We start from the raw sequence: 14904 nt of genomic DNA, 5'->3' as shown, positions 1-14904 counted from the left end.
AACTGCTGCTTTTCACCCAATTGATCTCATCAGCTTCAGTAGCCAAGTAGTTCATTGTCCACCTCTCATTTACTGGCAGTAATTGATTAAGATCAGTTGGAATGAAGCCCCGACTTACCCTGGGGTGATCTGAGACCAAACGCTAATTAGAGGAACCTCTGCACCACCACAACTACTTCCTAGCTGTAATGTTGTCACCAATCCTGTCCATCTGCCTGCCTGTCTTCCTGTCTGCCTGTCTGTCTACTGGTCTGCCTGCCGTCTGTTACATTAGACTACTGTACAGACACAAATCTAGAACAGGATGTGAAACTGGTCTATTATAAAGGTCTTGGTCTAGCTTTGCTTTGGTCTATCTTGTCTTTAAATTCCGGCCGTTTTCTCTGATCAGGTTTATACTGAAGCTGAAGAACTCCATGGACCCTTCCTCCCCCACTACAGAGAAGGACTTTACTGTTTTATGGTAAGGCTGCTGACGGAGGCAGAGATCTGAGGACTGGCAATGGTAATGCATGGAATGGGATTGGTATCAAACACACGTGTTCTGATTTCTGCCTCTGCCACAAAATGGCTTCCCATAGTTCTTCTTAAAGGAATGATTTTCTCTTTAAAGTATTACTTTATTTTTTGACACATCTTGGCTGTTTTTCTTCTCTCTTTTTTTTTATCCATTAGTAATAGTTATACAAGTAAAATGTAACAGAAATGTTTGATGAAAGTTAAATGACAGTCAGTCTACCTCCTGAGAGAAGTTGATTATGATGAGAATCTAACATGTTTGTTGTTGTTTACGTCCCAGTATGAAGTGCCAGTCCCTTCTGCAGATGGCCATGTTCCGCTACAAGCGAGAAGCTGCACTTAAGTATTCAAGGACCCTCACTGATCATTTCAAGGTAGTTTTCCAGGATCCTGTATGTGTAGCTCAAAATTTCAACGTTTATTGTCCAATGTACTGGGATACAGAGTACAGTACCATGAAAGGCTTACTCGCAAGCTCTCCTCTTCAAAAACACAATAGAACACAATAGTAGCACAATACACACAATGGTTACAATACACAATATAATACAATAGTTTGTATGTTTTTTTGTTGTTGTTGTATTTGTTCTGTACACGCACGTTCACATAAAGGAAAACAATTAACATATGACAATGACATACTTAGGAAACAACTAGTGTGTAGTTTCAAATCAATGATCCATTGCCAAAACGTGTAAAGACTTCAATAAAAAAATAAATAAAAAAAAGGACATTGATTGTGTTACTGATTTGGGTCATGTCATTGTTCCTTTCCAGACCTCCTCGAAGTCAGCCCAGGCTCCCTCCCCCTGTGTTTCAAAGTAAGTTCTCCTCCTTGTCAGCTTCCCCCTTTCACTTGTGATGTTTTTGCTGCTGCGCCATTGAAGCAGAAGTATGTTGTATGACATGCTCATGGACAACGGTGGGCAATTTAACATTGTGAGGGCCGGTGTAGGCAAAGGGTAACACACCAAATTCAACGCATCAACTTATCATCGTCTTCAAGGCTTTCGGTGGATGAATCATGAAAGCAGTGTGTTGTACAGAGAAACTCGTCTGACTCGTCCATGTCCCCCCCCGTCCCCCCCCCTCTCGTGCACCCCTCCTCTCTCACCCAGAAGCACGGGCACCCCCTCGCCCATGTCGCCCATGCCCTCCCCTGCCAGCACGGCCAGCAGCTCCGGGCCGGGCTCCAACCACAGCAGCTCGGTGGGCAGCGCCAGCAGCACCGTGGCCATCCCCCAAGTCATCCAGCAGGTGGCATCCTCCTACGTCAACATCACGGCCCTCTTCCTGAGCGCCCACGACATCTGGGAGCAGGCGGACGAGCTGGCCCACAGAGGCAGCGGTAAGAGGGGCAGGGGGGAAACACTGACACACACTGGTTCAGTTGTAGTACCGTATGTCACCTCTAGAGGTCAGGATGACAGTGATAGAAAATTGTGGTTAGACAACTGTTTTTGTTCAGTGTGTAAAAAAAAAAAAAAAGGTGGTTTAAAATGAAAACATTAATGAACATTTGATGAACAGTGAACATATAAATGTACTCCATCTTAGTGCGAGTGTGTGTGTGTGTGTCCCCTCAGGTTTGCTGTCGGAGCTGGACTCAGCCCTGGGCCCTTTGAGTCTCACCTCCAGCATGAGCATGCTGGTGCGCTACACACGGCAGGGTCTCCACTGGCTCAGGACGGATGCCCGTGCATCCCAGTGACCCCCCCCCCCATCCTTCAACACTACCCAACCCTGCCCTCCCTGGCTCTTGTTTGAGATTAACTGGAACCATTACCCTCTCAGAGACAATGCATTATCATCACCTAGCAGACAGAGGAAAGCAGGAGTCCAACCCCCCCCCCCCCCCCCCACAGCATTGTCTACTACATGGATACCAAGTCATTTTGCTCAACTTTTTGGTTTCTCCCCCGCCCCCACACACACACACCCTATGAAACTGAAAGTCTATAGAGGCGTGTGTCACTGTGTTCAGCACCCAAAGATGCTGTTTTGGTGTCGTCCATAGTTCTCTCTCTCTCTCTCTCTCTCTCTCTCTCTCTCTCTCTCTCACACACACACACACGCAGTCTTACAGGGTTTGTACTACATGCAATTGAGGGTCCCCCATGGAAGTGTCGTCGTCCCCCCCACAGACTGAGAGAGGCTATGGACAGAGCTAGGGGCAGCTGAACAAGGGACTATCCCGTTTTGAACACAACTGGCCCCTCAAGAGCCCCCCCTCCCTCCTCATATCTCCTGTCAAGGGTTGAGTGTGGTTGTTTCCCTGTGGGATGGTTGAAGAATCTGCTCTTTGGTCTCTCTTCACCTGTGGTAACGTAAAAGCAGTGACGACAACAACAACAACAACAACAAAAAAGTGTATTTATTAGCCTTATTATTATCATCATGATCTTTATTACTATCATTATTATCACTATTAATATATTGTTGTTGATATTGAATGTGTTTGTTTTGTTTGATGAAGCGATGTCCTGGCCAATGTTTACTTTGCCCAACTGAAAAAGCCTGGCGAACTAAAAAGGGGTATCCATCCCACACCGACATCAGACTAGTCCAAAAACTCATCCGGAGAACTCCTCCCCCCGCCCCCCCTTTCCAAAGAGAAAGATCTACCTGCCAGTACAGGGTCCATTATGTTCATTCAGTCAGAAGATCTGCTTTACTTTGATTTGATTTGTGAACTTTTCAAGTTCCACTTCATCAATAATCATTGTTCATCTAACCATTAGATAATAAGCCAAATAATCAATGAAGTAGAGTTTGATTGGTAGTCCTGGTACTGCAGTAAGACGGGAGTAACTACCTCATCTAGACTGGACAGAGGGAAGCAGAACAGTCTGGCGGGTGAGGGAGGGGGATGGGACTGTAGCATAGATGGTTATTCTTAAGTACTGCAATATGAAAAGGATAAATCCTGGAGTGAGATCAGCACACAATAATCTTCCATTGACTTCCATCAATGCATGATTTACGTGACTTCAATCTCATTAAGTGATTCCAAGTCACTATAAGTCTGGTTTAGGCATGGAGATCTCAAGTTGGGATTCGGCCCTGAAGAGACATTGTTCTACCACTCTGGCCCAAGCTGTGTATCTTCCCACTTTTTATACACACAGATTGGCATTGTTGAGCAGAAACTAAAACATTGTGCCTTAGATGTTCAATGGAGACTTAAGCTCGTCTTCCCAAACAAAATACTCATTGAATGTATCATCGTCTTCTATAGATCATAGCAAAAGCAAAGCAAAAGCCCACAAACTTCAATGAAATGTGAAGATTAAGAAGTTTTTAAGGGGGTTATTCAGTGAAAAGGTGCTTTTTGAGACTTAGCAGCCCCCCCCTACAGCTTACGTTTTTGCCTGTTTGATCAGGTTAGGAATAAGGCCTTCCCATACTAACAGCCTTGACAGTTGGACAAATGCACTGTAGGACTGGCAACCTGTGAGTGAGTACTGACAATGTTTTGTGATGTCACAACCTGTGTGATGTCACATCCTGTAAGTGCAAACAAGGGCCCTCAGGACTATTTGTAGCCATGGTGGCAAAGTCATTTTAAAAACCCATCTGAAATATCGCTGCTTTCTCGTCATTAAAACTTTTATCTTACGTCATAGGAGGGAATAGGCAAGTGATTGGCTTAAAATCTTTCTACTGACCTTTGAACTTAGTGCCCATTATTCGTGAGTGCCTCTTAAACAGCGTGTTCGACGACACAACAGAACACATGAGCCCAATTTAGCTTCTTCCCTACTGTAAGTGTGCACTTGTTGACTCCCCCAGGAGGGTTTATTGGAGTAGCCTGGGCTAGAGAGTATACACCCATGTTTCTTCCACCAGCCCTTTCCCGAAGTGGAGTGAACGAATGCACACTTTGGAGAATAGGGCGGATATGAGAAGGAGATTTTATTTTAGCATAGACTTTATCTTGATCGCATGTGTTCAGGGCTGTGTAGTCATGATGATCAAAAATACAATGACACTACTGCCTTTAGGACGCAAGCATTTCCCTTTAAGATATCACGGTTCCTGTCGGCCATATCTTTTCATTTGATTTCAACAAGGTGGGGTTTGATGGTATTACAAACATGTATTTGATTACATCATTGGTTATTTATTGTTTAACAGATATTATTATTGACAAAATACTAGTGTTCCTTATTTATTTTACATCAATGAATATTCAGATCTTTTCTTCCCAACCTTTCCTGTCATTCAATATGAACACTTCAGTGCTTAGGGCAAGAGAAATGGCCAACATGTGTATCGTTTGCACTTTTGAGTATTTTCGGTTTCCTTCAGTGTTCTCCTGTGGGTTGGACAGAAAAGCTTTGAGATGTTAAGAAGGACAAGGCCCCGTGGCACCAGTCCCTCCTCTCACTGCTGTAAGACTTTGGTTCTGAGCAATAAAACTAAGCGACAAAAAAAGACTAAACAATATATTTCTTACATTGAGAAAATAACAATAATGAAATGTTGTTTTCGATGAAAGACCTTTAGATGGTGGATGAAATCTGTGCCATTAGTTATTAGAATTGTTTTATTGTTGCTATACTGTAGAAAAGAATTGGGGCTCACTGGAAAAAAAAAGAAGCTATATAGCTATTGGAGTTCAAAAATAAAAGGGCTGCACACGGAATCACAAATATGAAATGAGCTGTTTATGTATTTATTTATCACAAATATGAAAAGTATGAATTGAGTACACTGGTACCATGGCTTTTAGGTTTGTTGTTTATATATATATATATATATATATATATATATATATATATATATATATATATATATATATATATATATATATATATATATATATATATATATATATATATAAAATATAATTTCGTTCCTCCGAAGTAGGCTGCTTTGTAAGTTCATACTTTCGAGTTTCCCAACTTGGATGTCAGCGCTGCACATGAAAAATGAAATGTCTTGTTTGAGATGACATTTGTACTTACAAAAAAACCCACATTTCTCTGGTTTCTTCTATATCATGTTACATGTCCTTTCATATTATTTTGAAGCTTTATCGCCACGCTTCATTTCAACCTTTATTCTTTGCGCTTCGTTTGTAGGTATTCTGTGTGCAAAATGATACTTCCTGTCCATAGATATATGATCTCACACTAACAAGGACTGTCATCATCACCACAGTCATGAACTGGGAAAATGTGCAGAAATGTTTTGTAATTCAACTTTTTTGCCTTGTGAAAATATGTAAATAGTTTGTGCTGCAATGTACAGAGATGTATAAAGACTGATTGGCAATGAATTTAGGTTTTCTTTTACTCTGACAAGTTCCTTTTTTCCAAAGAAGCTGTTTTTGCAGACCTTTTGTAGCTTGGCCGCTTTAGCTGAAGATAAATTGTTGAAATATGTTATATCTGGTTCAACGGTACATTTCTGCCACTTAGACCAGAACTCTGCAGTGTAAAATGTTTCAGAGGCAATAAACTTTGGGGAAAATGTGCCGACTGTGAATTATTATTCCAGAAAATCTACAGTACATTGAACCTATTACATTTCAAATTGATAATGCATAGTGACCTTTTTATATGTACTAAATATATGTATTCTGGCAAAGGGAGGAACTGTTGTATAGTGACCAATAAATAGTGAAGCTCCATTGTTTATTTTTCTATTTTTATTTTTATTACCAATGCATTACAGTATTTACAGTGTAACCATTTCAATCTCATACAAATATTCAACATGATAATTGAACTATGTACCCACAGATTTATAGAGAACTAGATCTACAGAGAACATATTCTGAAGAATTTGACTTTAATCAATTTTAAAACAAAGTTGGCCAATACACAAAAACTCCAGACCAAGTCCGATAAATTATGATTCAGATTCCCCTGCGAAGTTGGGGTTGTTGAAAGCAGGCTGAAACAGAAAAACAACAAAAAGTTATACTTTGTAAACTCCAGTAAATCTTAAAATATTAATCCCTTGTTAAAATGTTTCACATGAATACAATGTGTATATCAGCTAGATACATGATTTAACATGGTGGCTATATTGATTATTATAATTGTCCTTAATTTATTTTCTTTTATACAATAAAAATAGATAAAAAAGCATCCAACAGAAGAAAAATAAATGTGATTTAAAAAAAAGGGCCTGCAATCAAATTGGAGGCCAAGCCCACCCATCCCTGAAAAACACACATGAACATTTAAAAAAATACATTTTATAACACTTTTTAACTTCAGCAAAGTCTCACTTACCACATCAACATTCTTGCCAGTTCTTGTTGGGAAACTGATGGCAGGCAGCTTGACTCCTCGCACGCTGAAGACGTAGTATAGCAGTCCGAATATCAAGGTGAAAACAACAATGGCTCCAATGACGGCCCCTGCTATCATTCCTCCATCTGTTAAAGACAGGACACAAGACAGTAAGAATCATTTCATTACCTACACCTTAAGTCTTACTGTAAAAATTCAATTTGAAACTAATTCGATGTGTTGAATTATATGAAAACTCCAACTGAAGTAGGGCAAACTTACTGCTAACCAGAGGGGCATCAGTGGGGATGACTATGCCGCCATCTTCATCAGTGGTGTAGTCTGAGGGAGGAAGAAGAGAGGTGTCAACACCTAACACATTCTGTACACAACAGTTGACCATCTGTCTGACTGTCTCCCTCTGTCCTGCCTGTTTGTCTGTCTGTCTGTAACAGCTGTGGGCTGTGTCCCTGTCCTGTCTGTCTGTCTATCAGCTGTGGGCTGAGTCTCTGTCCTGTCTGTCTGTAACAACTGTAGGCTGAGTCCCTGTCCTGTCTGTCTGTCTGTAACAGCTGTGGGCTGAGTCCCTGTCCTGTCTGTCTGTAACAGCTGTAGGCTGAGTCTCTGTCTGTCTGTCTGTAACAGCTGTGGGCTGAGTCCCTGTCCTGTCTGTCTGTCTGTCTGTAACAACTGTAGGCTGAGTCTCTGTCCTGTCTGTCTGTAACAGCTGTGGGCTGAGTCCCTGTCCTGTCTGTCTGTCTGTCTGTCTGTAACAACTGTAGGCTGAGTCTCTGTCCTGTCTGTCTGTCTGTAACAGCTGTGGGCTGAGTCCCTGTCCTGTCTGTCTGTAACAGCTGTAGGCTGAGTCTCTGTCTGTCTGTCTGTAACAGCTGTAGGCTGAGTCTCTGTCCTGTCTGTCTGTCTGTAACAGCTGTGGGCTGAGTCCCTGTCCTGTCTGTCTGTAACAGCTGTAGGCTGAGTCCCTGTCCTGTCTGTCTGTCTGTCTGTAACAACTGTAGGCTGAGTCCCTGTCCTGTCTGTCTGTCTGTAACAGCTGTGGGCTGAGTCTCTGTCCTGTCCTGTCTGTCTGTAACAACTGTAGGCTGAGTCCCTGTCCTGTCTGTCTGTCTGTAACAGCTGTGGGCTGAGTCTCTGTCCTGTCTGTCTGTCTGTAACAGCTGTGGGCTGAGTCTCTGTCCTGTCTGTCTGTCTGTAACAGCTGTGGGCTGAGTCTCTGTCCTGTCTGTCTGTCTGTAACAGCTGTGGGCTGAGTCTCTGTCCTGTCTGTCTGTCTGTAACAGCTGTGGGCTGAGTCCCTGTCCTGTCCTGTCTGTCTGTATCAGCTGTGGGCTGAGTCCCTGTCCTGTCTGTCTGTAACAGCTGTAGGCTGAGTCTCTGTCTGTCTGTCTGTAACAGCTGTGGGCTGAGTCCCTGTCCTGTCTGTCTGTCTGTCTGTAACAACTGTAGGCTGAGTCCCTGTCCTGTCTGTCTGTCTGTAACAGCTGTGGGCTGAGTCTCTGTCCTGTCTGTCTGTCTGTAACAGCTGTGGGCTGAGTCCCTGTCCTGTCCTGTCTGTCTGTATCAGCTGTGGGCTGAGTCTCTGTCCTGTCTGTCTGTAACAGCTGTGGGCTGAGTCTCTGTCCTGTCCTGTCTGTCTGTATCAGCTGTGGGCTGAGTCTCTGTCCTGTCCTGTCTGTCTGTAACAGCTGTGGGCTGAGTCTCTGTCCTGTCTGTCTGTCTGTAACAGCTGTGGGCTGAGTCTCTGTCCTGTCTGTCTGTCTGTAACAGCTGTGGGCTGAGTCTCTGTCCTGTCTGTCTGTAACAGCTGTGGGCTGAGTCCCTGTCCTGTCTGTCTGTAACAGCTGTAGGCTGAGTCCCTGTCCTGTCTGTCTGTCTGTCTGTAACAACTGTAGGCTGAGTCCCTGTCCTGTCTGTCTGTCTGTAACAGCTGTGGGCTGAGTCTCTGTCCTGTCCTGTCTGTCTGTAACAACTGTAGGCTGAGTCCCTGTCCTGTCTGTCTGTCTGTAACAGCTGTGGGCTGAGTCTCTGTCCTGTCTGTCTGTCTGTAACAGCTGTGGGCTGAGTCTCTGTCCTGTCTGTCTGTCTGTAACAGCTGTGGGCTGAGTCTCTGTCCTGTCTGTCTGTCTGTAACAGCTGTGGGCTGAGTCTCTGTCCTGTCTGTCTGTCTGTAACAGCTGTGGGCTGAGTCCCTGTCCTGTCCTGTCTGTCTGTATCAGCTGTGGGCTGAGTCCCTGTCCTGTCTGTCTGTAACAGCTGTAGGCTGAGTCTCTGTCTGTCTGTCTGTAACAGCTGTGGGCTGAGTCCCTGTCCTGTCTGTCTGTCTGTCTGTAACAACTGTAGGCTGAGTCCCTGTCCTGTCTGTCTGTCTGTAACAGCTGTGGGCTGAGTCTCTGTCCTGTCTGTCTGTCTGTAACAGCTGTGGGCTGAGTCTCTGTCCTGTCCTGTCCTGTCTGTCTGTAACAGCTGTGGGCTGAGTCTCTGTCCTGTCCTGTCCTGTCTGTCTGTAACAGCTGTGGGCTGAGTCTCTGTCCTGTCCTGTCCTGTCTGTCTGTAACAGCTGTGGGCTGAGTCTCTGTCCTGTCCTGTCCTGTCTGTCTGTAACAGCTGTGGGCTGAGTCTCTGTCCTGTCTGTCTGTATCAGCTGTGGGCTGAGTCCCTGTCCTGTCTGTCTGTAACAGCTGTGGGCTCAGTCTCTGACAGTGAGTCTTACATTGATGGTGTTGGCAGGCGAAGCCTCTCAACTGCACACAGTGGTTGTCATTCCATTTCCCGTCGGGGTACATCTCCACGCAGTTCTCCGCCCCCACGTCCCCTTGGTGGAAAGCATCGTTGGGCTCGTTCGGAGCCCAGTTCAGGAATGCCAGTGGCTTAAAGTCTGTCCAACTCCAACCAACTGGAAACAGTAACACATGTATCAGTGAACAGTCAGACTGTATACACTGAAGTGAGGAAACTGTGGAGTAATGCTTAATACAAGTCAACACCTAGCCCCTACCCCCCCTGGCCACAGTATTTCAAAGCATTTAATCTTAATCAGATGATGATGATCCGGATTGTTTTTTGCGATCCATGATCAGATCTATCTGGCAGATTTTGAGTAGTGTAGGGGAAATCAGCCAGCTCGATCTGATCCTGGATAGCAAAAAAGAATCATTCTGATCCAGATTAAAAGTTTTGAAATACTGGGCCCTTTAGATCTGAGAGGACTGGATAGGTGCAAGGCACACCACAGGGACATCCACCCAGTCAATCAGAGGGCAAGGTGAGCTACCTCCATATTGCTTAAGCCTCTATCCAATTATCTCAGGGCTACAGGAATGCTTAGGTGAGATGGGGCCGATTTGGAATTACTCTATCATACACTCTCTTCATGGGAGGCTGGTGGAGGTAGAAATCGGAGAATGGGCTCAATGTAATGCATGTGTGTAATTCATGTGTGTTCATGCATTACAATGAGCCCGTCCTCCGGTTCCTACCTCCACCAGCCTCCACTGACTCTCTTCAATATCATTGTGGTCTAGTACTTGGAAATCAAAGTCAAGCATAAAAGATCAGAGTACAACTCCAGTCCTTACAGTTGCTGTCCCGGGTCAGTCCGATCCAGACGTTGTGGACTTTTGTCGGATTTTTGTTGTTGAGGTTCCTGAGGAACTCCACCTCAGCCCGGCTGTGGACGGACGCCAGGTCACCTGACCTCACCTGCTGGCAGTAGTACCTGGACTCTGGCCACGAGAAGCCCTTGGCGCCATTGTAGACTACGTAGCAGTAGCGGCCGTAGGGATGATAGCCCGGGAGGCACTTCCCATCGCCAGGTGACGGGGTCGGAGGAACAGGCTCTGAGGAGGGACGACAATACAATATTGAATTGAAGGAACTTTATTTGTGTCTTTATTGAATGTTGCAGTCTCACAAAGTGCTGCTTTGCTTTCCAACTTGTTTGAGTAGCAAGGGATGACAGAGAATACAATTATGCCAGGCAAAACTGTAAAACATAGAGAACACATATCTACAGTAGCAGGTGGCAGTTGGAGCTGGAATTAGTTTATTCCTGTATAAATATATCATACATGTAGGAGTAGATCTACAGCCAATTGTCTTTCGTAGATATCTTTATGGCAGGCAAAGATCTGTGGTTCACTCATTTAACTCTCAGAGATGTGTCCTGTTGTTCTACCCACCTGAGGAGATCTTGCAGATGGAGGCCTTGGGAGCATCACAGCTGGTGTCGTTCCATGTCCCGTGGAAGAAGAGTGGGGCATGCATGGTCACACAGCCCTCCCCTGGGTGGTTGGTGGGCTCTCCTGGACCCCAGTGGGTGAAGAACACTGGCCAGCCGTCTGACCATGTGTACGAACTGCTGTCAGGCTGCAGGCAGGCAGGCAGACAATTAGACAGACAGACAGACCATCAACCAAGGACACTATGGAGACATCCCGTAATCAAAACAAGAGACATCAACGCTCTATCGATCATTTCAGTACTGTAACCTGTAACTGTAATCTACTATAAGCTGTCATAGTAACAAAATGACTCTAGCGACAATATTGCATGAACATGTAATTACAGTACATAGTACTGTACTAATTACTTTGTAAACACATACACTAGTAATTGAGTTTCATCATTTTTATACAACACAAGTGAAGTAGGGGGACTAGTCCAGTAGGCTACCTGGCGTCTTAGTCCGATCCAGGCATCTGCTTTGCCCTGCAGCACAGCCCCAGCCACGAAGGCCTGGTCGTAGCTCATGTCTATGCTGGCCAGGTTGCCCCCTTCCCCCTGACAGGCCACCTGGGCAGCATCCCAGGTCTTAGGCTCCAACACCAGCTTGTAGCAGTTCTTGTACCAGGACACGTACCCGTCGGGACAGGGGTTATTGGGGGGCGGTGCAGGGATGCTGCTGGCTGTGTGATACAGAAACACATCATTGTTAAAAGTAGGCTGGTTTATACTGTACAGTTGTCTGGAAAAGTGCTTTGTTTGCAATTATTAAAGGGATAGTTCACCTAAATTACATATGTTTCCTTACATTGTCAGCAGTCTATAGGCAAGGATGGAACTCTGTCCTTGCCCATAGGCTATTGACAAGGTAAGGAAACAAATATTCAATTTTGTAATTTGGGTGAACTATCCCTTTAACTGTCTATGTTGTCGGCAATGGCAGCGATACTTTTGAGGCAAGTACTGTGTTTTGTCAGGAAATGTAACAGGTGCCCTACTCATCAGAAGCACCTAGCGACTGTGGAAAGTTAAAACTGTTGACTGAGGTTAAACAACGTTAACACAACTCACATTTGATCCTGGAACAAACAAAGCTGTGCTCCTCATGACACCCGTCATCGTTCCATTTCCCGCTCACCAGATAGTTGTGAGGCAAGGAAACGCAGTGCTCCTGGGGAGGACAAGACGATACAGTTAACTCTTTTGTGATAGTCCATTCTATTGTTTTCTTCCCATAGAACATGATGCTGTTCATCAATCCATCTTTCCTTCTCATGCATTTCATTATAAGGACAGTATGGTGAGAGAGAGAGAGAGAGGAGTGAGAGGGAGAGAGAGCGAGAGAGCGAGAGAGCGAGAGAGGGGGAGCGCAAAAGCGAGAGAGAGACGGACAGGTCAGTATGGTGAATTCTCACCGCTCCTCCATGGTTGTTGGGCTCATTTTCGTTCCAGTTGGTGTACATCACTGTACTGACCCCGTCACTCCAGGCATACTGGTTCTCCACCAGGATATCTGACAGGCCAATCCACGTAGGCAGCTCCAGATCCCTCAGGTAGCTAGACACAAAGTCTGGAGGGAGGGGGTGAGTGTTAGAGATGTGAAAAACCACCACAGAGAATATACCTATCTAATCAATTTCATCTGTAGTAACCTTGTCTCCAGGCTATTGCAAACAGATAATGCATATAAGACTGGAATAACAACATCTCAAACCTGGCCTTAGTGGGAGTGAACTTACTGAGTAAAGTAGTTGTTATTATTTTATTTCAGCACGAATCAGAAGCGTGTGGTGTGTAAGCACTCGGGGGGGGGGGGGGGGGGGGGGGGGCTACATGCCATCCATTTTTAACCTTCTTTCTATTGGCTTAATGAAGGCCAAGTTTGACGGGTTGGTCCACTAGACCTTTCGCACATTTAGGGGGAAGTGTCTGGGAATGAGGCTAGATCTATAGTAACAACTAGGAGCCGTACAGTACATGGAACATCAGAAGGTAATTAGCAATGAAGCTAAGCTATGTGCAACTGTTACAGTGTGTTGTGCACGGTCCCTGACAAATGGACAAATACATAGAAGATGCATGGGAGATCCACAGCTGTAGTCTCCGGACTGTAGCTTTACCGTTCTCGTATTGGTTGTCAATGACGGCCAGGTCGCCTCCCTGCTCCCGGCACCAGTTCCGGGCATAGGTCCAGTTGGCTTTGAACTCATTCTTGCGTCCTTTGAACATGTAGCACTTGCTCCCGAACAGCATCCATCCTAGAAACAGCCCAACATGAGAACAGTTGACACCAGGTTTTTATTGTTGCTAGGTAAATACCACATAAAACACTTGGCACTCTAGGTGGTGAGTGTTCCAGAATTCTTTGGCAGTTAGTGAGTTAACAAAGGGACACAGTTTGAATACTCTTAAAAATGCTTCCTTCCTTCCCTTATCTGACATGACTTGATTGGTGATAGCCATGAAGTGAAAGGCTTGCTTGGACCAATCCAGTCATGTTGGATCTGTGATTAATTGAAGGAAGGAAGGAAGGAAGGAAGGATGGCTGTATTTTAAGAGTGAGGAAGGTGAGTGTACCGTCGGGGCAGTAGCCCACCCAGGGCTGGGTGGGGGGAGGAGGGGTGTGGTCTTCCCCAGGGTATTTCTTACACACATAACCGGCCTCCCGCCCACAGTTGGCATCATTCCATGAACCTGCAGGAGACAAGGAGGCATTGCAATAACAATGGATCCATTTTTAGCATGGTGTGAAAATGTACAATCAGAATTACATCACATTATTATCCTGTTGAAGGCTATTAATGATAGTCTGTGATGATAAATGTCTCAGAAAGAATTAAACATCTTATGACAACATCAACACTTATTTCAATACCATCATGCATTAGTTTTGACTGAAACATGCTTATCAACTCTTTATTTCTACTCCAATACTTCTGAGGCTCAGTACAGTACCTTGATGTCTGTTCATCTGGACACACTGTTCCTCCCCGTTGGCATCGTTGGGCTCTCCCGGACCCCAGTGAACGTATGTCACAGGGGAAAAGTCCAGCCACCTGTGTAGGGGGACAGACAGAGAGAGAGCAAGAGAGACAGAGAGAGAGGGAGAGAGAGACAGGCAGAGAGAGACAGAGACAAACAGAGAAATAGAAAGAGAGAGAGCAGTCATGACTAATGTTACAGATCATTAAGTATATCAGAATGAGAAGGCTCAATCCAAAATGGACGTACATGTATTCTCCTCCTGTGACCCCAAACATCCGCATCCCAATCCAGGCTGCGCTGACATCTCCTGTTCCCACCTGTAGTATGAACACACATCACCACTGGGTGGGAATCATCTCTTCATTCACAAACACTACTCTGACTGGAGGTTCAATCATGTAACAGGCCTGGTGTCTATGCAGGCCTCAGTATACTCATACACAAACTAACTTTGTCTAAAGTGATTAAGTCAGTGGTGAGTTTGTTGACACCCTTGTAGCACTAAGATATTAATTCACCCATAGTTTTAAATGGATGTAAGAGGATGGATGGAAGAGAATGGATGTAGGGCTATACTCGTTAAAAAAAGTTTTTTAGTACCAAACATTTTTTGTCCCTGTAGGCCTAGGGGCACCCTTTGAATAACCCTTTGGGTTCCATGTAGAACCCTTTTGGTTTCCATGTAGACCTTTTGGGTTCCATGTAGAACCCTCTATGGAAAGGGTTCAACATGGAACCCAAAGGGGTTTAACATGGAACCCAAAGGCTTCTTCAAAGAGTGCCCTTACAGGGACAAATGAAGAACCTTTTTTGATACTAACCAGATTACTAGGCACTCTTTTTTAACAGTGTAGCCCTAAGATCATCTTACATCCCTTTAAAACCATGGATTAATTAATATCTTAGCGCG

General features: G+C 44.7%; 2 protein-coding genes across 3 annotated transcripts in view; one reads left to right on the top strand and one right to left on the bottom strand.

The window, feature by feature from the left end:
* Positions 1-5272, top strand: part of aff1 (AF4/FMR2 family, member 1) — a 32356-nt gene extending 27084 nt beyond the window's left edge. Inside the window, exons 15-19 of one of the 2 annotated variants that reach the window (XM_083669866.1) lie at positions 392-463; positions 800-893; positions 1297-1340; positions 1641-1867; positions 2106-5272. In XM_083669866.1, the coding sequence (XP_083525992.1) occupies positions 392-463; positions 800-893; positions 1297-1340; positions 1641-1867; positions 2106-2230 (562 nt within the window). In that variant the 3' untranslated portion in view covers positions 2231-5272. Of the gene's footprint in view, positions 1-391; positions 464-799; positions 894-1296; positions 1341-1637; positions 1868-2105 lie in introns of both variants that reach the window. The other variant, XM_083669865.1, reaches the window with a different exon arrangement.
* Positions 5273-6272: 1000 nt separating this feature from the next.
* LOC310805270 (macrophage mannose receptor 1-like) lies at positions 6273-14272 on the bottom strand. Its single transcript, XM_083670866.1, has 13 exons — positions 14241-14272; positions 13965-14065; positions 13587-13703; positions 13130-13267; positions 12425-12579; positions 12081-12180; positions 11460-11692; positions 10967-11153; positions 10364-10624; positions 9499-9681; positions 7050-7109; positions 6768-6913; positions 6273-6423 (listed from the first exon to the last, which is right to left on the bottom strand). The coding sequence occupies exons 1-13, from the start codon at positions 14267-14269 to the stop codon at positions 6379-6381; spliced, it is 1755 nt and encodes a 584-aa protein (XP_083526992.1). The 5' UTR covers positions 14270-14272; the 3' UTR covers positions 6273-6378.
* Between the last annotated feature and the right edge of the window lie 632 nt (positions 14273-14904).

The sequence above is a fragment of the Argentina silus genome, assembly GCF_951799395.1.
Source record: "Argentina silus genome assembly, chromosome: 5".
In the NCBI taxonomy this organism is placed as follows: domain Eukaryota; kingdom Metazoa; phylum Chordata; class Actinopteri; order Argentiniformes; family Argentinidae; genus Argentina; species Argentina silus.
Note: the sequence above shows the minus strand (reverse complement) of the source record. Positions and strands in the feature narration are given on the sequence as shown.